The sequence below is a fragment of the Xyrauchen texanus genome, unplaced genomic scaffold (assembly GCF_025860055.1).
Source record: "Xyrauchen texanus isolate HMW12.3.18 unplaced genomic scaffold, RBS_HiC_50CHRs HiC_scaffold_216, whole genome shotgun sequence".
NCBI lineage: Eukaryota > Metazoa > Chordata > Actinopteri > Cypriniformes > Catostomidae > Xyrauchen > Xyrauchen texanus.
In genome coordinates, this window is record NW_026266184.1 from 3,831 (window position 1) to 31,219 (window position 27,389).

General features: G+C 37.6%; 2 protein-coding genes across 4 annotated transcripts in view; one reads left to right on the plus strand and one right to left on the minus strand.

Annotated features, from left to right (window-relative positions):
* Positions 1-201: 201 nt before the first annotated feature.
* On the minus strand, positions 202-8,269 carry LOC127641882 (dynein light chain roadblock-type 2). Of its 2 annotated transcripts, none has more exons than XM_052124697.1 (4): positions 8,218-8,269; positions 3,680-3,755; positions 2,583-2,750; positions 202-2,507 (listed from the first exon to the last, which is right to left on the minus strand). In XM_052124697.1, exons 1-4 carry the CDS (start codon positions 8,260-8,262, stop codon positions 2,464-2,466), a joined length of 333 nt encoding a protein of 110 aa, XP_051980657.1. In that variant the 5' UTR covers positions 8,263-8,269; the 3' UTR covers positions 202-2,463. The 2 variants fall into 2 exon arrangements, with proteins under 2 accessions (XP_051980657.1, XP_051980659.1); XM_052124699.1 differs by lacking the exon at positions 8,218-8,269 and adding an exon at positions 3,838-3,858.
* LOC127641880 (F-box only protein 31-like) overlaps positions 7,141-27,389 on the plus strand; it is a 28,081-nt gene continuing 7,832 nt past the window's right edge. The window contains exons 1-8 of one of the 2 annotated variants that reach the window (XM_052124694.1): positions 7,141-7,694; positions 15,383-15,454; positions 17,836-17,922; positions 21,485-21,561; positions 21,710-21,877; positions 25,768-25,842; positions 25,981-26,090; positions 26,344-26,497. In XM_052124694.1, the coding sequence (XP_051980654.1) occupies positions 7,280-7,694; positions 15,383-15,454; positions 17,836-17,922; positions 21,485-21,561; positions 21,710-21,877; positions 25,768-25,842; positions 25,981-26,090; positions 26,344-26,497 (1,158 nt within the window). In that variant the 5' untranslated portion in view covers positions 7,141-7,279. The remainder of the gene's footprint in view (positions 7,695-15,382; positions 15,455-17,835; positions 17,923-21,484; positions 21,562-21,709; positions 21,878-25,767; positions 25,843-25,980; positions 26,091-26,343; positions 26,498-27,389) is intronic. The other variant, XM_052124695.1, reaches the window with a different exon arrangement.

The following is a 27,389-nucleotide window of genomic DNA, read 5'->3' on the forward strand; positions in this document are numbered from 1 at the left end:
ACAACCTGGAGTTAAGTGCCTTGCTCAAGGGCACAATGGTGGTGGCCGTGGGGTTCGAACCAGCAACCTTCTGATTAACAGCCCTGATTGACAGCCCTGGGCGGCACAATTTTATGGAATGTTACATTTTTAAATAGGGGTGTTATACAGGAACAGGCAAAATGTTGGACACAACTAAATATCATGTTTTTGGTCATTTTATTTTGTTACAATCAGTACAATATTAAAAATATATATTGTTTTCAACAGTGAATATCAAATCAACAGACTGTCAAAGTTATAACACTGTTGTATGATTTTAATTGTTGGACACAAGAATTTTGTTAGATTTACTGGGTGGTACTGATGTTTTGGAGATATTGATTTCTTATCGATAACCAAGCATCCTCATAATCTGTTGTCAAAGAGCCTGAGGTACAATAGTGAATTTGAGTAGTTTTGACTCAAGTGTTTAACATTAAACTTTTTTGATAGTGTTGTTGACAATTTACAAAGTGAACGTGATTTAAAGAGACCAGAAATATTCTGTTCACATCTAGTTATTATCAGTACCATAATAAGAGGATGAAAATCAAATTACACATGTCCATTGATAAAAAGCTCATGGTAAATAATGAAAATAAGGCTACCAGTCAACAGCTTAAAGTTACGGAATGGTGCATTGATCCTGCTACAAAATAGAAAAATAAAAAAGGATTTTCTCTCTCAGTACATCTGACAATTGTGACTTATATCTCACAACTTTGGCTTCATATCATGCAATATAGGCTTAAATGCTTTATATAAGATATAAAGTTGCAATTGCGAGATATAAAATCTAAATTGAGAGATACACTAGCAATTGTGAGAACTAAACTCAGATATTTTGTCTCACAAATGTGACCATTCTCTCAATTCTGAGTTATAATGTATGGTGCATTGGTCCTGCAACAGAAAGAATAGAACAATAATAAGAAATTCTGTCTACATCTCACAATTGTGACTTTATATCTTGAAAATTGCAGCTTTATATCATGTTAAGTCAAATTTTTGGCCTATAAATTTGAAATAGTGAGATATACATAGACGCCATTGCAAGAAATAAAATCGAAATAGCTAAATATAAGGCAAAATTGTGAAATATAATCATTTGTGACTATTCGTAACTTTATTTCTCACAAGTGCGACTTATATAACCCTGAATGGCAAGAAGTAAAGTCATACTTGTGAAAAATGAAGTTGCAATATAGAGTTATAAAGTTGCATTTGAAAGAAATCAAATAAAAATTGCAAAATATACACGCAATTGTAAGAAATAAACTCAGAATTGGTAGTTTGTCTAGCAATTGTGACTATTTGCAACTTATTTCTCACAAACTGGACTTTATAGCCCAGAATCGCAAGATATAAAGTTGCACATTTGAGAAATAAAGTTGCAATTGTGATTTATAAAGTTGCATTTGTGAGATATAAAGACAAAAATTTGAGATATAGTCAAAATTGCAAGAAATAAAATAAAAATGGCAAGATATGGTCACAATTATGATAATGTTAAAATTGCAAGAAATAAAGTTGCATTTGTGAGATATAAAGTCAAAATGGCTAGATATAAAGTTGCAATTGCAAGATGTAAACTTATATCACAAAGTCACAATAGCAAATTTATTTCGCAATTGTGAGAAAGTCACAAATCAGGATATAAAGTCCAAATTTTCTCTTTTATTTTTTAATACCATGGCAAGATCTGGCTTCCATAATAAAACGACGGAGTAGTGTGGATGTGGCCTGATATTAATTAGAGCATAAAGTTTCAGGTCACATTATTCCTTTCAAAACACAACACTATACCCGCAGGCAAATACACTTGGGCTACTGCAACACAAAAGAAAAGTGAACCCAAAGGTTCCAGCTGACATCCGTCTCATCTCATCTATCCAGTGTAATTTTAATAAATGTGTAATAAAGGAACAAATGCATTTAAATGAGATGCATCCACAAACACATCCCATTACCTTTTGAACTAGCCGATTAAACCAGCAATATTTCAGAGCAGTAAAGAAGCAGCAATAAAGTGGATCCCTCTAGTGGATATTGTATCTATTAAACTTGAATTTACTGCATGAGGGGAACGAAAACAACAATACATTTAGCCATATCATAAAATTGTTATGAAGCCAGAGAAATTCAATTTACATTTAGAAGACCTTTAACAAACATGGGTTCACTTATTTATTGGCAACAATACATGTAATCAATGACACCGCACAATCAAACGTTATCATTTCTTAAATAACTTGAGGATAACAGATAGGTTGCAGTCTTGGATTATCTCAAGTGGTGAACACCATATGAAATATCATACATGTATATGAACATCATGTTAATTCAAATTCACACGTTTAAGAAAATTATTTACTATGCCGATGTGAAACCCCCAACAAAAACAGTGTGCAAACCTCCTGATGTCGTTTAACACTGACCAAGTTATTCACTGGGGTTCTGGATCACAATCAACAGGTATTCTTTATCTGGAAGAATAGGGAAAAGGTGAAAGCGTTTGACAGCAAGCCCGATAAGAGGGGTCTGATAATATGGTGACCTACCTGGCGCCACCATGATCTCGTGTTTCTTGGATCTGATGCGCAGGAATGTCAGGTCATTCTGGGGGTCGATGTCTCTCACTGTACTTCTGGCTTTTAAAGTCAGTTGATGCAGCAGTCCGGCATACAGCACAGTGGTTGAGCTGTCTAGTGTGGTTCTGATGGGAATACCTAACAATAAAAGAGCAAACAAACCAGGTCGAATGGTCGAATATTCTGATACACTGGCGGCCAAAAGTTTGGAATAATGTACAGATTTTGCTGTTTCGAAAGGAAATTGGTACTTTAATTCACTAAAGTGTCATTCAACTGATCACAAGGTATAGTCAGGACATTACTGATGTAAAAAAACACCATCACTATTTGAAAAAACTATTTTTTTATCAAATATAGACAGGCCCCATTTCCAGCAGCCATCACTCCAACACCTTATCCTTGAGTAATCATGCTAAATTGCTCATTTGGTACTAGAAAATCACTTACCATTATATCAAACACAGATGAAAGCTATTTGGATCCTGAAATTAAGCTTAACATTGTTAGTGATGGGCATTCCGGCTCTTTTCAGTGAGCCGGCTCTTTTGGCTCCCAAACGGCTCTTTAAAAATATTTGTTGGTCTTTTTTCAAGTCAAACAGTTTGCGAAAGTCCTGACTATACATTATGATCAGTTGAATGACACTTTGGTGAATAAAAGTGCCAATTTCTTTCCATAAGAACAAAATTAGTACATTTGTCCAGTGTATAACTGATTGACCTTTAGTTGTATTGAGTTAATGAGTTTTACCATACCATACAATCAAATACAATACAATACAATAACCACAATTTGTATTAACCATCGTTTGTGGTGTTTATAGTAAGATGATTACAGGTAAAATCATGGATGACTCATTACCATAACTATGGTTAACTTTCTATAAAACAAACTATTGTAATTTTAATGAAAGCACATTCACATAATGGCCACAAAACAACCCGTCTTATTCTTATAGATTATTTACAATGAATCTACATCCAAAAACAACAACAACAACAACAAAAAACTTACTCCAGTTAGAGTTACTATAGTAAATACTTAGTAAGGTAACGGTTACTTGCCTTCTCCATTAACGACTATTGTGCCAATAACACCCTTATGGCTCTGAATTCTCTTTAAAGTGTCTTCGACTTCAGCCTGGACAAAGCAAAACAGTCATAATTATAACATCGATCGATATTTTTTAACGTAAACTTCAAGAAAAACAATATGAAGTTACCATGTCGTCTACGTCATTCGTTTGTTGTTCTCGTTGCTATGGCAACTGGAGTATATATATATATATATATATATATATATATATATATATATATATATATATATATATATATATATATATATATATTAACAACGTCAAGTTGTACACATTTCTTTGTTATTATATTGTTTCACGAATATTTGTGAATTGTGACGATCAACTCAGCAGGCGGCAAATTATAGATGGATTTGCATGTTATGTCTTGTGGTACGTGTTACTTTTCACAGCGCTGACGAGGATAGACCAATTGCTGTTGTTTGTGGCTGCAGTTCATTTCAATCATTTTACTTGATTTAGATATTGTCCCAAAGCACAAGTCGTTTGAAATGAGTTGAAAATGATTAAATTTCGTATTTATATGTGATTTAATTATTTTCATGGCTCGTTATTATATACATAAAGTTAAATGGACTGAAAAAATATCTGTATTTTAACCATTTAAAATGTCAATTAAAATATTTGGAAATGACATTTAAAAGTAAAAATATGAAAACAATACGAACTGTGCAGTTGTTTACTGTGTACAAAACATTTCTATAGCGTATTTTTTGTTGATTCACTTTCATATATTTCCCCTATACCCCTGACATATTTTAAATATAATAATGTTTTTTAAATTGTAATTTGTAGCCTACTCCTGTTTGTTTAATTTGAATTGTTCTCAATAATAAAAATAAATAAATAATAAAGTCATTTTACAGCTTTTTTAAAAAAATGTTTTTTTTTTTTACAAAACAACAACAAATGTAGACGCAAATGAACACATTTTAATAGACAAAGTTGTCCAGAGAGACTAGAAGGGAAACAAATCCTGCAATTTCAATGAGTTTGGTTTGAAGCCAACGAGTTTCAGAATGTATTAGAATTTATTTTATTTAGTGGCCAATTATCACACAATGATAGCCTATTTAAATCAACAAACACTTTGCATTGATCTGGTGTTGCATTCGCCTGTAGGCTGTTAACTTTTCTCGGATCAGATGATGGATCAATCACAAAGATCTGCATCTACTGAATCAGAATTTAATCTATTATACTGATTAAAATATTTAAGAGATCCAAAAAATTGAAGGCGTAAGGAGGCCACCTTTATCATTTAGGCCTATTTGGACTTTCTTCCCGTTGCAGTTACACATATTTGACCAGCAGATGTCTTTATTATGCACTGTTTCGAGACTTTCCAAGACCATTTTTTAATTATAAAGTGATGTTTTTGTAGCCGATCGATGGTTTTAAATCTAAAACCTTTAGCACTGATGCGGACCTGCAAGTCTTCACGTTTTTTTCTATTATTATTATTAATTAGATAGAACAAGAGGTATTTCACATTAATAACACCATTACCGTTGCCAGCCAAAATACTTTTAAAAAGTTCAGCCCTGCACCCCCTAGATTCGGCCCTGACGTCAAATTTTTTTGTTTAAATTATGTTTAAAATTGATTGAAGACCATGCAAGTAAAACTTGTTTAAGTAATTAGCAATAGTAAAAGATGCACCTAATTTGGTATAGGCCCCTATCAATATTACAAGAATGAAAAAGAAAAGAAGAAAGAAACAAAGAGACAACAAAACAAGGTACAGCCAGGGCCTATACATTAAATAAATATATCACATTACTGACGCATTTCACAGCTTTCTTATTTTACAAGTTCAATATTATGGCAAGCCGATTTATCTTCCCAGCGTTTCTCAACTTAACTGCATTTTTACTATTAAGAATTTAATTAGAAAGCAGTTCAATTCTCATTAGTAATAAATCAATAACAGAGCTCTCTAACTGTTTTACAAGTAAAATGGTTAATTACAGAGCTCTACAATTGCATTCTTACTAGTAAAAACTTGTATTCATGAGATGCAGAACAGAGGCGGTTACACACATTTGTCTTTTCAAACCCTTTGAAATCCAAATCCTCATTTTTTCAAATGAGGTAGGCTAAATTTTAAAATAAAGCCCATGCGTGTTGTGTAGGCCTATATTATTAGATTTTTTAAAAAAATCTTATTTAGCAAACATTTTAATTGCATCCAATAAGAATAACACACAGATTAACAAGGGTATATGTTTATTCATTATTTATTATCTTGAAACTTTCCTTCCAAGCTGGGCAGATCTGAATGCAGAGGAGTGACCATGAGCGCATAGCGCCATCATGTGGCCTCATAGCAATCTAATTGAAAACATTTAATATGTTAACAGAATAATTTTAATCAATCAACGACTTTCTAAAAAAGTAAAAACTTTAGAGCATGAAAAATATTATTGGAATGGGGGAAAGTGCAAACTAGCGTCTCCTACTTGAATTATTTCTTGCTCACTCAGTCCTCCTTTGGTGGATCATGGGCAATATACCTTCGGTAAGTGTACACTGGATGTCCACATGAAATCACAGTTATCATACCATCGCCAACACAAATAAAAATGCCCTAAGTGGATAGGGGCAATTTCGAAAAAAGCCCCTGTTTACATAATATAATTGGTTATGATTTTAGTACCTATAATAATTGTAATACTCATAGGCGGAAATTGCGGGAGGTCGGGACAATACACATATTTTAATATCATTAAAATATGTGTATTGTAAATAATATAATGATATATTCTTAAAATAATTGTTTAAGAAATAAAATAATACAAATGCAAACGGGGCAACAACAAAAAACCCCTTGGTGTCCCCTTCAAAAATTGCTCTTGAGAATTGTTTATTGTCCCCCCCAACATTTTGATGAAATTTTCGCCCCTGCATTTACTGTATAATAATATACTCATACATTTTCTCTCTCTCTCTCCCTCCAAACCCCTAGACGACCCCTCAAAATGTAATTCACATCCTGGTTTTCACAACAGAAATGATATTGTTTGTAATAATGTACATTTCCTGCCTGACAATTTATGCAAGGCAGATGAATATGAATATGCATTAGGCGTGATTACCATAATGAGATTCACTGAACAGAGAGCTCTACAATTCAATAACAATCGCTATTGTAGAGATCTGCAATTACTTTCTTTCTTGTAAGAATGCAATAAAAGAGCTCTGCAATAAAATTCTTACTAGTAAAATTCAAGGAGAGTTCTGCAATTAAACATATTTTAATGTGATTTTTTTTTACTAGTAAACTTCGATTAGAATAGTGGATTTTTTTCTTTTGGTCTTGGAGCAAACGGGTAAGTGAAAATAATATTTGCTGTGATCTCCATTCACTGCTGTCAAAGTTAACGCTGCAGTCGTTCACTTCCGCATTCCAAAATCCGGAGTGTGAAAACAGTATATGACGTCAAAGCGTGCAGCGCGATGGTGTCATGTGAATTCGTCACGCGAATACGCCTGATCACGTATGGAGCGCAGCGCAATATCTAGCGGAGCACCTCAGGTTTGACAGCTGTTGTGCGGTGATGATGTAATGTTGCTACGGATGGCGGTGTGTGCCAGGCTCTGCGGAGCGGGTCAGACGCGGTGCAGGCAAAGCCAGGCGGATCAGGAGAGCGACTCTGAGATGGACATGGACGAGGAGGAAGAGCGGGTCGTGGGCAAAATGAAAGACGACCCCGATGGCAGCAGCTGTCACAAGACCTGCGGTGCGGGGCCTAGCGGAGCCGGTGGTGGTAGTGGGGTCGCTGGGTTCGGTTGCGAGGACTCGGCCTCAGCCTGCGCGGTGCCACCGCGTCCGCAGTCACTGCTGGATTTGCCCCCGGAGCTCTTAGTTGAGATCTTTGCTTCTTTATCCGGCACGGCGCTTCCCAATCTTGCGCTGGTGTGCAAGAAATTCAGGCAGATCCTGAACACAGAAACAATCTGGAGAAGGAGATGTACGGAGGGTAATGTGTTTCATTATCGGCTCATATACCGTGTATAACATAGCCTACATTTGCACGTACGGAAATGTCAGATTTGTATTTAGAAGGAAAGCGGCCCGGGTTTTAGTGCTCTTTTTGTGCTGACAGCCTGAACAGCCTTAATCAAGCGCTGTAATGTCACACGCGTGATCAAAGGTGATCTTAGTGACCCTGGTGGCCATAGCCCCCCAAAAAAGCGGGCCCTTCAGAAAGCGGCCCCCCACACACACACACACAACAAACACACTATTATAATGATAACCATTTATTTTACAAAAATAACAGGAACATATAAAACAGAACATTTCAAGTAAGCTATATTCAAAGTGCACTCAGGACTCCTTTTTCACTATTTCACAGCACACGGATTTACTTGACACTTAGCAATAGTACAGGCCATCTGCTATTATTAAAGAGGTCTGACTGCCTTCTGTTGTTATGGTGATGCCACTAGGGAGTGGTGTGGCCTCTTTCTCTTTATGAGGTGTTGATGTGATGGAAGTACCTGCTGTTGTGGCACTGCTGGTTGGGTGAATAATCTCTTCATCATGAGCAGAGCAGGAGGCTGCACTGGATGTCCATTTAACTGCTAAATAATTAAAGTAAATAATTGTATCATTTCAGATATCAGTAAATAATTGTATACATTCAGATATCAGATACATTTAGCTTGAATATTCTCATTGTAACACTGAGTTAGGTAAAATAATGTTTGAGAGATGGCCATATTGATATCAATAATATCACATTGTGATACACTGAATTCACATTCCATATGTGCTTATCTGGTATGTTGTAAATACTTCAGTAATGCTCTTAGAAAAGAAAGCATGGACCATTTAAGCTACTATTTTTAACTTTTACTGAAGACTCGCAATGACAAAAAGACGAGAGCTTACTGGCTTTGATGGATAATGTGTCTTTATTACATGTTTATGTCTGTAACTTTCATTTTGATTTTACATGTCAGATGTGTGCTCCTTATATAACTTAAGGAATTACTCTTACTGTAAAAATGTATATCATAAAACAGTGGTGAAATATAAAATCTTTAAAAGAAAAATACTTTCTCACGAGAATTAAACTCTTAAAGTTTAAATAAGAGTTTCTCACTTTCTCTATTAGATCACAATCAAACAAACCTTCAAAAATAGTTGGCTACAGTCAGACTGATCCATCGCAGGACAAGCAATAAAAGTGAATGCAGTTTGTTTTCGTGATTAACATTTTTCACATGAAACAGAAAAGAAAAACATAAATGCACAGAATCAATTTTTAACCCCCATTATTCCCTATCCTCCTCCCAATTCCCAACCCCACCCTAACCTCCAACAAACATCCCTGTGGTCAAAGCAAAATCACACACACACAAAAACAGAAAACTATAAATCCCTCTCCACTCCCTGTGAGCCCTCCAAAAATGTCAGATAAAGTGTCATGCAAATGTTTGGGCACCCCTGGTCAAAGTTTCTGTTACTGTGAATAGTTAAGTGAGTAGAAGATGAACTGATCTCCAAAAGGCATAAAGTTAAAGATGAACTATTCTTTTCAAGAATTTAAGCAAGATTAGTGTATTATTCTTTATTTTTACAATTTTAGATTGAAAAAAAGGAAAGGAGCACCATGCAAAAGTTTGGGCACCCCAACAGATTTGAGCTCTCCGATAAATTTTAAAACTTAATTAGCATCTTAGGGCTATGGTTTGTTCACAACCATCATATGAAAAGGCCAGGTGATGCAAATTCCTACTCCTCAAACCTTGTCCCAACAATCAGCAGCCATGGGGTCCTCTAAGCAGCTGCCTAGCACTCTGAAAATTAAAATAATTGATGCCCACAAAGCAGGAGATGCCTATAAGAAGATGGTAAAGTGTTTTCATGCAGCCGTTTCCTCAGGTTGTTCAAGTTGAGCTCTGGAAGACCAAGAAAACGTTAAGAGAGAACTCCTCGTAGGATTGCTATAAAAGCAAATTAAAACCCCTTTTTGGCTGCAAAAGACCTTAAGGAAGATTTAGCAGACACTGGAGTAGTGGTGCACTGTTCTACTGTGCAGCGACACCTGCACAAATATAACCTTCATGAGAAGAAAACCTTTCCTGCATCCTCACCACAAATTTCAGCATCAGAAGTTTGCAAATGAACATCTAAACAAGCCTGATGCATTTTAGAAACATGTCCTGTGGACTGATGAAGTTCAAATATAACATTGTCCACAATGAGCAGTGGAATGCTTGAAGAAAAAAGGGTGCAGAATTTCATGAAAAGAACACCTCTCCAACTATTAAGCACGGGGGTGGATCGATCATGCTTTGGGCTTGTGTTGCAGCCAGTGGCACAGGGGAACATTTCTCTGGTAGAGGAAAGAATGGATTCAATTAAATGCCAGCAAATTCTGGAAGCAAACATCACACCATCTATAAAAAAGGATGAAGAGGATGGCTTCTACAACAGGATAGTAATCCTAAACACACCTCAAAATCCACAATGGATTTCCTTAAGAGGCGCAAGCTGAAGAATTTGCCATGGGCCTCACAGTTCCCTGACCTAAACATCATTGAAAATCTGTGGATAGACCTGAAAATAGCAGTGCATGCAAGACGGCCCAAGAATCTCACAGAACTAGAAGCCTTTTGCAAGGAAGAATGGGCGAAAATCCCCCAAACAAGAATTAGAGTTAGCTGGCTACAAAAAGCTTTTACAAGCTGGGATACTTGCCAAATGGGGTGTTTCTAAATACTGACCATGCAGGGTGCCTAAACGTTTGCTTGCCCCTTTCCTTTTTTGTTATTTTGAAACTGTAAAAGGTAGAAATAAAAAAAAGTAACATTGCTTAAAATATTAAAGAAATGTGTCATCTTTAACTTTATGCCTTTTGGAAATCATCTTTAACTCGCTTAGCAATTCACAGCAACAGAAATTTTGATCAGGGGTGACCTCTATCTGACATCTGACATCTCCTCAAATGCTGCCACCCTGCCCATATCAATGCACCACTCCTGAAATGAGGGCGAACCATTTAACTTCCATCCCCTCAGAATGATCTGTCAACTTTCCATGTGTTTATTCCCTATATTGATGACCGCCCCATCGGCCAAAATTTGCCTGGGCCAAACGTAAATTTGAGAAAAAAAAAAACTCCATCGAGCCTTGCATGTACGCAGAATCAAAATATTTTTTTGGCTCAGCTGTCAGTTTAGGAATTTCTAATGGTTCCACAAAGTTTAAAATATCCACCTCAGTAGACGAAGACATGGAACTATAGAGATCAGGATAGAATTTTTTAAAAGCATTATTAATATCATTGGCTGAGGTAAATATTTCACCACCAGCAGATTTCACTGTGGGAATGGTAGAAAAAACTCTCTTGCTTTGTATATCTAGCCAGAAGTTTTCATGCCTTGTCCCGTGACTTAAAGTATGACTGTCTTGCCCTGAATAGCCAAAACACAACCTCCCAAATAGTAAAATAGTATTATATCTGTAGACATGTGTATGATCAAACCCCTAAGAACTGCCTTAAGTGCCTCCCAAGCCACGCCCACAGAGAATACTGGAGACCAGTTGGTCTCCATATAAACATTGATTTCAGCCTTTAACATTTGTTGGGATTCAGGATTTTGCAAAAGGGACACATTAAAGTGCCAACTATATGATTTCCATTTCTCTGTATGTGGAAACACCTCTAAACTCACCAGGGCATGATCTGAGACTAAAGTTTTCCAATTGAGCTATCAACAACAGATGAAATGAGGGACTTAGATATAGACATATATATATATATATATATATATATATATATATATATATATATATATATATATAAAAAAATCTTATGGACTGATGAAATCAATTGAAATTCCAACTAGTAAGAATTAAATTGCAGAGCTCTTTAATTGAATACAGATCTCTGCAATTACATTCTTACTGGTAAAAAATCAATTGTAGATCTTTAATTTGAGTTTTTACTAGTATAATGCAATCGTAGAGCTCTGCAATTGCATCATTAACAGTATAATTGCAAATAGAAAGCTCTGCAATTGCATTCTTACTAGAGCCCGACTGATATAGGATTTTTTAGACCGATACTGATTTTAGAGGGGAAAATTCACTGATTACCGATTAGTGCTCCTAATCTCAGCTTGTTACATGTATAAAAGACATCTGTTCACAGAAGCAATCAATCAATCAGATTCCAAACTCTCCACCATGGCCATGACCAAAGAACTGTCGAAGAATGTCAGGGACAAGTTTGTAGATCTAAACAAGGCTGCAATGGGCTACAAGACCATCGCCAAGCAGCTTGGTGAGAAGGTGACAACAGTTGGTGCGATTATTTGCAAATGGAAGAAACACAAAAGAACTGTCAATCTCCCTCGGTCTGGGGCTCCATGCAAGACCTCACCAGGTGAAGTTGTAATGATCATGAGAACGTTGAGGAATCAGCCCAGAACTACACGGGAGGATCTTGTCAATGATCTCAAGGCAGCTGGGACCATAGTCACCAAGAAAACAATTGGTAAAACACTACGCCGTGAAGGACTGAAATCCTGCAGCACCCACAAGGTCCCCCTGCACAAGAAAGCACATGTACAGGCCCGTCTGAAGTTTGCCAATGAACATCTGAATGATTCAGAGGAGAACTGGGGGAAAGTGTTGTGGTCAGATGAGACCAAAATTGAGCTCTTTGGCATCAACTCAACTCGCCGTGTTTGGAGGAGGAGGAGGAGGAATGCTGCCTATGACCCCAAGAACACCATCCCCACCGTCAAACATGGAGGTGGAAACATTATGCTTTGGGGGTGTTTTTCTGCTAAGGGGAGAGGACAACTTCACCACATCAAAGGGACGATAGACGGGGCCATGTACCTTCAAATCTTGGGTGAGAACCTCCTTCCCTCAGCCAGGGCATTGAAAATGGGTCGTGGATGGGTATTCCAGCATGACAATGACCCAAAATTCACGGCCAAGTCAACAAAGGAGTGGCTCAAGAAGAAGCACATTAAGGTCCTGGAGTGGCCTAGCCAGTCTCCAGACCTTAATCCCATAGAAAATCTGTGGAGGGAGCTGAAGGTTCAAGTGGGCCAAACATCAGCCTCGAAACCTTAATGACTTGGAGAAGATCTGCAAAGAGGAGTGGGACAAAATCCCTCCTGAGATATGTGCAAACCTGGTGGCCAACTACAAGAAACATCTGACCTCTGTGATTGCCAACAAGGGTTTTGCAGAGGGGTCGAATACTTATTTCCCTCATTAAGATGCAATTCAATTTATAAAATTTTTGACATGCGTTTTTCTGAATTTGTTTGTTGTTATTCTGTCTCTCACTGTTCAAATTAACCTACCATTACAATTATAGACTGATAATTTGTTTTTCAGTGGGCAAAGGTACAATATCAGCAGGGGATCAAATACTTTTTTCCCTCACACACACACACACACTGGAGGCCAAAAGTTTGGATTTATGTACAGATCTAGCTGTTTCAGAAGGAAATTGGTACTTTAATTCACCAAAGTGGCATTCAGCTGATCGGTCACAGATTGGATGGCCCTCTTCTTTGCAACACCCATTATGCCCAACAGGTTAAGGGCTCTGTAAAGCCCCTACAGCCTACTTCAATTGGCTCATAGTGTGTCCTCCAGCCTCTGGCCAGGCATGTCTCCACCAGTTCCTGGTATGTTGCGCACTTCCTCTTGTTGGCCTCTTCAATGCACTCTTCACAGGACACTGTGAGTTTCAGAATGACCATTTGCTTGTTGGACCCAGATTGATGTTGACATGATGTGCTCAGGGAACTTTAGCTGCTTACCCAGATCGACTTTGAACTGCCAGTGCCAGGCTGTGTGGAGGAGACCGGACCTTGACTTTGTTTGTAGATGAGGTTTCTCACCAGCTTTGATGAAGGTGTTGGACTTCTTTGGGGCATGATTGTTTTTGCTGGTGCCAATGGCAGCAGCTATGCTCTCTGCAACTGCCTTGAGCACCTGGCCGAGGCGCCAACGATAGCGACCTTCCCCAAGGGCTTTTGGGCAGCTACTGAGGAGATGCTCCAGAGAACCCCTTCCAGGACAACGAGGGCAGAAGGGTCTCACTTTTTACCAAGATGTGATGGTTGGGTGTGAACAAGGAACCGGACACGATGGAAGTCTGCCTGCATGATGTTAGCCCAGGTAATCCTGTGTTGCATTATGCTTTCCCAACATGTTCATGTCCTCTGCTGCTGGAGCCCCACCATCCATGCTTGCTCGATCTTCCATCACGCCTGCTTGGAATTCTTCCTGGATTAAAAAGTGTTTTTCATGTTGCTTTTGGTCTTTACGACCTGCCTTTTTGGAAAGTATCCCAAACTCCCTCAGCCTGGTGCCACTGTCCCCACCAGAGCCCTTTGCCTCAGACGTGACTTTGCCACCTCCACTTCTTACTCCACTCTCCATTTCCTGCCAGTTCTCACCTCAGTACCAGCCAATGACAATTTGTGGTCCCTGGAGTCCCTGTACTGCAGAGCATCTCTTGTTTGTGACACCATAATTATACATAATTATACAAATATATATATATATATATATATATATATATATATATATATATATATATATATATATATATATATATAATTACAATAATTGTATTAGAAAAATAATAATTGAAGTGCTACATATCAAAACTACTATTAAGATGAAGGCACAAACATATCACTCTCTTACTCTGAGGTCTGGCTCCTTTTTATTTCCCCTGTCACTGCGAACATAGAAGCAGCAATTACCAGCAATTAATCCCTGGTGAAAACCCTTACCTCTTCCTCTCTCCAAAGACGAAAGCTCATCCCCGCCCTCGCCTCCACAATGACATAAGAACAACAACAGCTGAAATAGTCAGCTCTGGTTTTGTTAAACAAGCACCATTTAAACACAATGAACAGATTTCTTTGTATATATTTCACTTACAGAGTTATCCGAGTCGCAATTCTCTTAAATCCAGCATTGTAACCTTGACGTCGCATCATCTCCAGATGGATATTGGGTTTGTAACATGTCCAGTCGATCCACACTCTCCATAAAGTGTAGGTCATCTGGGCATTTTACGCTTACTGGATCATGATTTGTGAGGATTCTGACATACTACTCCATTGGCATACTGCTTTTAGAATACTATATAGTAGGGAAGTATGTATGGATATTCGGATGCAGTGAGTGTTAGCAGGCTCCAACTTGACCAAAGAGAACACAGATCACCCTAATGGTGACATCACACAAAACAACTATTAACAACAAATCATTTAAATAACATCACAAAAGAGCTAAAATCTCTGAATTTTTAATAACAACTATTTAAATGCCCCCACATGCTCCCTTGACCCTTAATTAAATAATTCAAGCGCAAGGCATTGTGGGTATTCCACAGTCACATAGTCTTAATGTTGTACTTAAAATCTTACGTTTGCATTTTTCATAAGGAACTTAGATATTTCAGTTTTGAATCCAAAACTTGACTTTTCAAGTAATTTTAATTAAGAAAACTTGATTTTTCCAGTAATGACAACATTAGGGTTTACAGTGTACAGTTAATACAGCTGTAGACTTGTTAATCAGCTTTAAACACAAAAGCACATATTGCTTTTTTTTTAAACTGTGTTGTATAGTTGCATTTTGTCATTAGTTGTTGTCTCCTTGCAGAATTCGGTATGAAGGATGACTTACGGAAGATGGAGATTGTGGGTATGTCAAGCCGAGAGCTATATGTCAAACGTAAGTAATTCTACTGTAACCTCAACAGTTACTTTGCTAGTCAGTCACTCTGACGCTTAAGGTACAAACATATGCACATGTTAAAGCATTTAACAACTATATTCATGCAGAATGTTTTTAAAAAGCACTCTCTTTGTCTTTGATGACAAATCAATACATAACCATCTAGACCTTGGTCTCTGTTTAAATGCAGTTTAGACTTTGCAACCAAACAAACAGATCTGTTTGGTAGTTCAATGTCATCACTTCACCACCATTAAAGATCATTCACATCATTTGTCACATGCTCATGATGCTTTATACATTCATATTAACTCTCCATGACACTTTATGGTCAATTACACCCACCTTGTTTAGTTTGTTTTATATGTAAAGGAAATTAGGTGTTCACATTGCTGGTGTAAACCTAAATATCTCAACAGGTAAAACGGGTCGGCAAATTTTTTTACATGAAGCACCATATTTAATTTTCCAGTCCACCATAAATCATGTATGCTTGGTTGAAAAACATTGATAGCAGTAATTTTTCATTTATATAAAAAAATTATTTCAGAGCAAACAGAATTGTGGGTTATCATCTGCTTAACCACACACCTGTTTACTTGCATGTCCCACTGAAAGAATTATGCTGTCTAAATTGATCAAAAGGGTTTGCCTTTCCATTCAGCTCATAACTATATATAATAAGATATGTGACTTTTAGTGCTGAGTATTGATACAGATTTCCAGATTCGATTCCCGTTCACAAGCTCTCGATTCGATTCCGAATTCGATTCAATATTGATTCATATGGGTATATTTCAGTTACAATGTTGATTCTGCTTGCATATGAAAGAGTCTTTCCCAGCTAATGCTGTTAATTATACAGAGGACCTTCTAACTAGCTACATTAAGAAAATATTAATTTGACTAATTATATTTTATTACTTTTTCATAATTTTGGTCACACTGTAGCTTTTTAAAAATTAACAAATCCATATATTCAATCAATAATAATGATGTTGTATTGAATATATTATATTTTGTTACATGTTTATTGTTTACATGCATAATTCGTACTTTTTACAAGTGTTTATTTACATATGTTGAATGTGTGAAAAATCGGTACTATCTCTTTAAGAAAACCAGCAGTTCTTTGAAGATCATCTGTAAATGAGCGCATATTAATGAGAGAGACTTGAATGGCTTCTTTTCCTCATCCGTGCTATACATGATTAGAACTAAATGTTTATTTTTGTTGATTGCGTGGATCTCCACTTTGTACACATACAAAAACTTCAAAACGAGTCAAACTTCTGACACTCACTAAGTAAAGAGTCAAACCAAACTTTTACTCTAAGCACACAGTGAAAGGATGATGAACTTCTTCACCAATATACTATTCTACCACTGGTGAGTAAAATCTGAACATTTACCAGCCAGTGGCAAATCAAAGACATTTTAGTCGCATAGCATGAAAATTTGCTCTCATTTTAGTGGAGGGTTGCGCATCAAGTTCAAGATTTATCTTTGGACGTATGAATCGATATAGTTAAATGAAGCTTCCTATGCATCAGAAAATTTGCTGGAATGCACGATTGATGTTAGTTTCTTCTGAAGTGTCCTGGTATTTAGTTAAACTCTAATTTAAACTCTAAATAAAAAAAAAATAGAATTTCCACACTACGTTTCATCAAATGAGCTAAAGGAATAGGGGTTGGGTAAAAATATCGTTTTTGATGCATCGCAATCTTCATTTGAGCGATCTTGATATTGATTCTTAAATCCCAAGATCGATCTTTTACTGGATGTGCATCCCCCACTAAAATGAGAGGAAGTCACTTGTATTTGCAACCAGATTTCATGCTATGCGACTAAAGTGAATATATATGGGCAACTGGCTGTTAAATGTTTACATTTGACTCGCCAGTAATTGTGTAGTTTAGTCGTGAAGTGTTCATCAGCGAGATCCTTTCACTGCATGCTGAGAGTAAAAGTTGTTCCGTGTAATGTGTGTCAAAAGACGAGATCCACACATCCCATTTGTCATTGAATACAGTCTCTTTTAATACCCTTTCTGTTCTTTACAGTCAGTTGTTGATCAAAGACAACTACAAAATACGACAACATTTAATTCTAGTTATGTATTGCACAGACAAGGTAAAGCCACAGTCTCTTTGGGACACTCAATGGCCCAATAAAAAGTGTCTTAAAATCATTGCAATATTCACGATCTTGCTTAATTTTACATAGCAGCCAATATCATCGCAAATATGTCAGGAGTTTGATGTATCGCCCAGCACTTGCTAACACACACAGTGTCCACTTCATATGTGTTCAGCTTTTCTACTCTTTTGCCTCTCTTCTCTTCCTGTGGCACACCCACCCGCATACCTCTCCAGGTGTGAACCCGCAGGTGAAGTCGGGACGCTTTGTGAAGCTTCTCCCTGATTATGAGCATATGGACTATCGGGACGTGTACACACACTGTATGTACTGGCCGTGTTTGAGGGTGGTTGAAACACATGACTGCCTTTGAAAGGTGTTGGTTGAAGGTGGTCTTTGCTGCTGATCTGAGAGAGTTTCAATTAAAAGAGGTCATATTGTGAGGAATAAACGTTATCTTCATCTTGTGAGTCCATTATACTATGAAAACACGTTTGAATGTAAATTAAGACATTTTTGCAATTTGACTTCCCATTATAAAAAAAATGGTGTCTTGATACTACTGACCCCTTTGGCTAAATTACATTATTCATTCATGTATCTAGCTAACTTAACTACCTTAATGGAATGCTCCATGTTCAATACTCTGTAAGAGCTTTATAGACGTAAAGAGACGTATTTACAGCATTTGTGACATGCTGTAAATTACCACAGACAAAAATTATGGCTTTTCCCTCAAGTTGTAAAAACAAGCAAATATCATGTTTACAGTAATGCACTTAGCCTACCACATAAGTCTATATCTGGTAAGACATTGCACTATAATAAACATCAGAGCACTTTTTTTCAATGCCACTAGCTTACTGATCTTGTCTTTGCAAAGTGATATCCAATTGTTCAACTCTTGTCATGACCATGCAATGTCAGTAAACCTGAATCAGTAACTTTTGAATGGCATGCACAGGGACTTTTAACATAGAGCCTAGAACAATAGTCCCATCACTTAAAGGGTGATTTAGACAATTTCCTATCTTAGATAACACATTTTTGTATGGAAGAATTAAGCGTTTTACACAAATATGAGCTGCACATTTTTGCTTTTAAACACTCCGGAATGCCTTGCCCCATAGACGTCCAAGTACTTTACTGTAAACACATTTTTGGATTGTTTTAACAAACTGAGGGACAAGTCAAAATAATTTTCTATGGTTATTTTGAACCCAAAACATTCCTTTTAATGGTCAATCCCATGTTGCATAGTTCTACTATCACTAAAAGTACTTGCTTTGCTACTGATGGGAAAATACATACTTTTGAATACGTAGTAAGACGTACGTCACTATGAGACTTGCTACCAAACATTGTGTCAAGCAAACCACCATACCTTCGTTACATTATTCATTCATTCAGCTTAATTCAATACCTTTAAATTCATTATTACATGACTTTTTGTTTCATGCATTTAAAAACTGCAGTGACATATATCAGTTTTGGCCTCCCATTTCTTGCCTGGAAAAATTGAAAGAGGACCTCTTCTGTTGCCTGTGGGCAATATGATCCTAAAAAAATAAACTCCAAGTCTCATAGAATGACCATTACTATAACTACATTTTTGCTAACTGAATTTTACACTGATGAGCCCAAACATTTTGACCACTCACAGGTGAAGCGAATAACATTGATCATCTAACAAGGGCACATGTCAAGGTCTGGGTAGATTAGATGGTAAATGAACAATCTGTTCTCGTAGACAACATGTTGAATGCAGGAGAAATGTGCAGGAGGGACTTTGACAGGGGCCAAATTGTTATGGCCAGACTACTGGGTCAGAGCATCTCAGAAACATCAAGGCTTGTGGGGTGTTCCCAGTCAGCAGAGGCGAGTATTACCGACTTGGTCCGAGGAGGGGCAAACCACAAACCGGCAACAGGATGTTGGGCAGCCAAGGCTCATCGATGCGTGAGGCAATGAAGGCTATCCCATCTGGTCCAAACTGACAGAAGGTCTACTGTGGCACATCACAGAAAATTGTAATACTGGTTACGGAAAGAATGTGTCACAACACACAGTGCATTGCACCCTGCTACGTATGGGGCTGTGTAGCTGCAGACCAGTCAGAGTGTGCTTGGTGACTCCTGTCCACTTTCGAAAGTGTCAACACTGGACCTTGCAAGCAGTGGAAGAAGGTTGCCTGGTCCTATGAGTCCAGTTTATTTATAAATCACATGGACGGATGTGTACGTATGCACCGTTTACCTGGGGAAGTGATGGCACCAGGATGCACTGTGGAAGGACGACAAGCCAGTGGAGGGATTATGATGCTCTGGGCAATGTTCTGCTGGAAAATCATAGGTCCGGCCATTCATGTGGACTTCAATTTGACACGTGTCAGCTACCTAAACATCGTTGCAGACCAGGTACACCCCTTTATGGCAATGGCATACCCTGATGGCAGTGGTCTCTTTAAGCAGGATAATGCGCCCTGCCACACTGCATACATTCTTCAAGAATGGTTTGAGGAACATTATGAAGAGTTCAAGGTGTTGCTCTGGCCTCCAAATTCCCCAGATCTCAGTCCGATTGAGCATCTGTGGGATGTGCTGGACCAATAAGTCCGATCCACGGCAGCTCCACCTCGCAGCTTAATGGACTTGAAGGATCTGCTACTACTGTCTTGGTGCCAGATACCACAGGATACCTTCAAGGGTCTTGTAGAGTCCATGCTTCGGTGGGTTGGCGCTGTTTTGGCAGCGCATGGAGGACCAAAAGTATATTAGGCAGGTGGTCTAATGATTTTACTCATCAGTGTATGTGCCATGTTCTACAACAGCTGTGTGTTTTATTCACTTTCACACAAATCTCGACTACAACAGCTGATTATGACTTTATAACTTATATACTATATACACACACACTTAATGTAGGCCCTATTACAATTTTACTCCAATGCATCATTTGAAAAATGACACATTTTAATGCCTGTAGTACAGACCCACCTACATTTACTGACTTAATTCAATGTGATTAGCTTGCGCGGTAGCTCACCTGATAGAGTGTTGGACTTTAAGGGCGCGGTTCGAGCCCAGCCAAGCACGTAAGTTGACACGTGAGATGAAAGTGTCATAAAAGTGACGAGAAATTACATGGTTGCTTCAGAAATTACATGTGCTTTTCATGTCCCATTTGCTTTTAGGATACTAGTCATTAGGTTTAGGTTAAAGTTTTAGGTTAGAGAGGTACAGTTTACTCATAAACACCTCCATCTAACATTCACCTAATCAAACCTTATCTGATTACGACACGATTTCAATCACATTTGGCGCCCCCCGCTGGACATTTTACTGAGAAACGTGTAATGAAGCACATAATTTCATTTTGGGATGCAGTTTTGATTTGAATTTGGCAGGATAGAGAGAAACTGATCTGAAAGCAGCACAAGGTCAACTTTTTTCAAGCTCTGTGCACGCCTGGGTGTGCTGCATGCGTATGTGAAAGACACAGGATGGCAAGGGGTGCAAAAGATTGCAGCTACTCTCCACTAACATAAACTGACTGTGTGAGATCATTTATGTTTAATAATAACAGCGCCTATTGGCAGATGAATAACAGGAGACACAACTATATTTACAAATCAAGCAAGGGTACATATGATCCCCCTAACTCCCCCTAACCAGAATTATTATTTTGTTCATAATATAAGTCGTTGCATGGCAATTAAGTAGCATATACACACACACTCAACATGCATTAATGAATTAATGCACCATACAGACAAATGTCCTTGTTATGTTCTCATTCCATCTAACATTTCTTCTGGGCTGATGTTATGCATGCTGTCCACTGCTTTGTGACATTAAATCTATATGTTTTAAACTTGTTGCCCAGTGCTACATCCATATAGACACATCCTTGGTCTCTGGCAGCCTGACATAGGGCCCTATGGAGGACTACTAAATGTGGTGGTAAGATCCTGCATTATCAACAAACAAACTTAACTGTAACTATGGATAAATCCCAATTTTTGGCAAGTAAAATTGTTAATATTTTACTTCAATATCATAATATTTCGGTTGTTTCACCATTTTGTCTTCTTTGCTCTAATCATTTCAGGCTGATGGGCTATTCATTATAGGCTGGATGTATTTACCTCCCCATGATCCCCGTGTGGAGGACCCCATGCGTAGACGGCCTCTTTTCCGCATTCATATGTGGGAGAAAAATAAAGCTACAGTAGAATGCATGTATGGCCATAAGGGCCCTCATAAAGGAGACATTCAGGTAAATGCACGGAGCATATTATTCAAATCCTCCACTCATATTATAGTGCACATAACTACCATAATCCCTCTCTATCTGATGTGAAAGTTTGAATACTCAAAGCATCTGTTTTAAGGCTGCACTACGGAAGGCAAAGAGAGAAAAAAAAGGAAGTGGTTGACGTGTATGCTGGAAAGTTAAGGAAACAAACAAACCAAAAACACCCTGGGAAAGTGGTTTATTCGTATACCAAATGGATCCTGCCTGTGAATTCATTTCTCCTTGCTTACATGGATCAGTGGGATGAGGTAAATGAGCTAGTTTGGAATTACCTCCCTTATTTATGCTTTGATCTCAGTATCCCTGCTGTTATTATGGATTATTTTATTTGTAACCCCAACAGTGGCATCTTGGTGGTGCTGGGGCTTGAACCCCCGACCTTCTGGTCAGTAACCCTGAGCCTCAACCACTGAGCCACCACTGCCCCGTTTATTGGTTCTGCAATAAACCTAAACTACGCTGTACTTCCTTTAGGTACTTTGGCACAGGATAAGAAATGGCACTTTGTTCGGATCAGTGGTGACTCCTTTAGCACTGACCACATGTCCAAAAAATGTCACTTTACTGTGACAGAATCTGGACGTCTTAAGATTAACAGTAAGACCTAGTTTCTGCAATTCTTTCAACACCCTCTGGAGATCAGTCATGTGTTGTGCTACTTTCTTTCTTTGGCACAAATACAACTGGGAAAGCCCAATGTGAGAAGGATGGTTTGAACTATCCCATCTTCCAACATCTCTTCCAGCTGATTTCTGACAATGTCTTGTTAAGTTGGGGAAATGTGATATGGCTTCTGTTTGATTGAAACATTGTGAGTGGTGTAAATGAGATGTTTCAATACATCAGTTCTTCCTGATTCTTCCATTAGTTCAGTACATTTACATTTACATTTATTCATTTGGCAGACGCTTTTATCCAAAGCGACTTACAAAAGAGGAAGAACATCAGCGAATCATCTTAGGGAGACAGTGGTACAAAAAGTGCCATATTACAAAGTTTCACTATCATCAGAATAGTATACAAAACAGATTTAAGTGCAACAAGAATATTTTTATTTATTTATTTTTTTATTTTATTTTTTTTTAGTGACCGGTTAAGTGCTTTTGGCTCCCTACCCCTGGAAGGGATTTAGGACAACTTGCTCTCAGTACTCAAGATAATTGGTCCATGAGAAAGTTCAGTAAGAACCTTCTCATGAGTTTCCAGCAATTTATAGACTTTGGACCAATTATCTTGAGTACTAAGAGCAAGTTGTCCTAAATCCCTTCCAGGGGTAGGGAGTGCAAAAGGTAGGGGCCAAGGAGACAGTGACATAGATGAAGTCGAGACATGCACAGGTTCAATTTCCACTATACTGACATCTCTTGGTAGAGACTGAAACTGCACATTTTGCATAGCCGGGTTTATCCATCCCTGGGTTTGGACTGGAATATGCATTTGGGGAAGCTTGTGTTGCAAAATAGGTTGAAACATTATCTCCATACCCTCTCCTTTGAAATTGTAGTGGAGTATGAAAAAATGTGGGAACTCCCACATGCTGTTGTACACCAGCATCATGGTTGTTGAACATTTGGGGAAGAGTTTCCATGAATGGACATGACTTTGATTGGATACTGGGACAGTGAGTGTGCTGTTGTGGGTACGAAAATCGCAGCACAGCACATAAAACAATATACATAAATTGTAGGTGCACATTGCATGTATAGGTGCACAACAGCTGAGGAGCAGCAAAATGTATGTTTACATAAAACCCAGCAGAAATGCAAGATATACGATTATTTCACCAGCATAGCAGGTATGCAACCAAAATCCCACAATTAAATGCAAGTAAATTAAAAAATCTCAAATCACACCAATGCAAGCAGCAGTAATATCTGGATAATTCACCAAATTTCAAGTAAGTTCAATAGTTCAAAGCACGTTCACATTCATATACATGGTTCAACCCAAGCAAAGATCGATTCAAATGATATCCACCATCAGCTCAAGTCATTCAGTCCTCATCAAAGTAAATCAATTCACATTCAATTCAAATCAAATCCAGAAAAAAAAAATCATTCCAGTTCCAGTCCCTATTAGCGCACCACTTCTGTAGCATTGGCGGGAAACCCGATATATGAATCAGAAAATAATTTGATTGAAGTAAGAGGTCGGGCACCAGGCAGAGTTTAGAGTTTACCACAATATAAAAGAAAACTACATTCATCAAATAACAGTTCCACAATAAAGCCTTTTATATAGTCCTTCAATTAGAACTAAATAAAGTAGTTTGATTTGGGTATTTAAGAAAAACAGATTAACAGATTTTCAACGAAAATTAATTCAGGATATCCCTTTAATAAATAAACAACCATCAAATGCAAAATAACCAGAAATAGGGAGACAGAAGAAGAAAATCACAGTTGTTTTTTCTCCCCACACTAAAACAAAAGTGGCTAGACGTGGAAAAATCTGGAAAAAATAGGGTTACAAATAAAATAATCCATAATAATAGCAGGGATACTGAGATCAAAGCATAAATAAGGGAGGTAATTCCAAACTAGCTCATTTACCTCATCCCACTGATCCATGTAAGCAAGGAGAAATGAATTCACAGGCAGGATCCATTTGGTAGACGAATACACCACTTTCCCAGGGCGTTTTTGGTTTGTTTGTTTCCTTAACTTTCCTGCATACACGTCAACCACTTCCTTTTTTTCTCTCTTTGCCTTCCCATCTCCTATTTCCTCTCTTCTTTCGATCTTAAAGAGTTTGTGCAAGACAGACTACGATTCTGCTATGAAGACTCGCTACACTTTACAGTTTTATTGTGAGCTGTGCTTAGCATTACAGTTTACTTGTTCACTGAGGCTGTAGATAGTAATATAAAATAACGAAGTGTCGTATCAGCCAGATCACAAGTTTCATCACTTAAATTTTGGATACATGTAGTACAATACATTAATGCAGGGGTACTCAATAAAAGTTCCAAGAGGTCCAGTCTCTACATTTCTTTCCCAGCAAAGGTCCGGGTAGTATGTAGCTTACATGGTGTCAGTAGTTATATGGCTAGGAAATGATGTATCTTTTCTTTTTAATAGTTTTTATAACTTGCCATGTTGACAGCAATAGTACTAAGAAAAAACAAAAACCCTGATGAGGCCATTGGGGGCCCAGAGACTGCTAGTGGGGTCTGATAAATCTTTTCTACCAAAAGATTCAAATATTTAATCAAGACTTCATCAGCGGAGGGCACTTAAGTATAGAAATATTTCTCTCTAGCGCTGAATGCTATTTATTCCCACTCTGCGGGCGAATACACGTATGCTTACGTAATCACTCTTATAACTAGCACAAAGCTTCAGAGCTCGGCCCAGATTGAAATGTTCTTCTGTCCGGATCCGGACCGGACTCCACCAATTGAGTACCCCTGCATTAATGTGTAGTGGATATAACTCTTGAGTAATAATATTAAAATATGTAAATCCTCAAAGCAAGTAATATCTTGGTTAATTGAACAACATAATATCGAAGCAAATATATGACTCCAGTCCTACTGGTGAATATCTCGGTGTGATCACAGGCAAAGTCTAGGTAAACTGAAACCATGAGATTTATCCGCCAGTGTAGCAGTGCCGAAACACAACTGAGGCAAAATGTTCCATGTTTTAGGTTTCAAAAACATGTGTCCCTAGAGAGCCTAAATGTCTGTAGTGCAGCTTTAAAGATCAATAATGTATTGCATTAAATGGGTGTTATATACAGTTAGAAATACAATTACAATGTAGAGTAATTGCTCATTTATGGATTTTCTTGAACTACGGTAAAGGTTGCAACAATTTCACATAATATTGCAAATGTTTTTTTACTAGACTGGGAAGAAGGATGAATTTTCTACCAAATGCAACCAGACAGATCACCATCGAATGCCTGGAGGAAGGCAAGAGGTAGGAAACCGTCCTTGATTAGACCGCTTTAGTGGTACTGGACATGAGTTTCAGTTCCTCATAGATGGCAATGTTGCGTTTCAGCAATGCTTGGGTGTAGATTGAGCCCCAGGTGTTTGTGTATGTTTACATCGGTAGGAGTTCAGAACATGGTTGGAGGAGGAATGGGGAAGAACGTTAGAGGACATTTTCCATGAGCACATGCAGGAGTTGATCCTCATGAAGTTTATTTACACAAGCCAGTACGAGTAAGTCTTATACATGATCATTATCCCTTCAAATCAATTAAGCTTGCATGACCTTTGAATGGTAATAAAAATGGCCTATCCATGCCATGTATTCCTAATTCTTTTTATTGTAACTAATATAAAGTGTATGTTATTTTCTTGATGCCAACCAAGCCAGTTCTCACTCTAAATGTTCTAATGAGCTAATTATTTTTCCAATTACACAAGTAACAGAACTGTTTCATGTGATTTAATTCTATTTTTTTGGTTTCAGTAATTGCCTGACATACCGGCGGATATATCTGCCCCCGTGCCTCCCTTCAGACCTCATACAGCCTGGCCTCTTTAAAGGGACGTATGGCAGTCATGGCCTGGAGATTATAATGCTGAGCTTCCATGGCTCCAAGGCCAAAGTCACCAAACTTACTGTAAATTACCAGTTTTGATGCTTAGTAGAGTAAATTGGTAAATTGGTCATTTCACTTTTCAGAATAAAAAAGTTACTAGGTCAGAGAGAAAAAAGGAAATTTTTTCTGTTGTATGTTTTCTAAAATTACAACAGATGACCAACCTAATAGTATACTTGTTCAAGCAACTGGATTATAACCCCAAATTATTTTAATCAGGGGTAACGGGGCCATAGCCTTCACTTGTTACCCAGCAAGACGTGATATAATTATGTCATACTGTGTATACATATTTTTGTTAAACAGGCTATATAATGACAATGAAATTTCTGTCAACATTAATTTAAAATTAAAGTCTCTGTATGTCACTCTTCTGTGGAATTCAAAAGGAGATGTTTGGCAGAATGTGTCTCAGTCACCATTCACAGTCATTTAATCTTTTGTTTTTCCATACAATGAAAGTATATCATGATTGAAACTAACATTCTGCCTAATACCTTCTTTTGAGTTCCACGGAAGTAAGAAAGCCATAGCCCTACAAGTTTGCAACAGCACAAAGGTGATTAAGTGATGACAGAATTTCACTTTTGAGTGAACAACTACTCAGCAGTTACATTAAAAATGTCTGTTTAATGTTGACAAAATGCATTACAAATTTTAACAGACGAACTGTACTATTTATATTAAAGACTGATAATTTCATATTATGTGTATTATTAATATAACAGTATTTATATTACTATATTATTATTATGTATATTATTACATATTGAAATTGTCGATTCACATGGCATAGAAAGTACCTGCATAAGTCAGATGGACCACTAGAGGGATGGAGATGTGAGATGTAACTGTTGTTTAAGTGTTTCTCTGGTAGAATTTTACACAAAGCAGTTTTGCTTTTTCTGCCCAT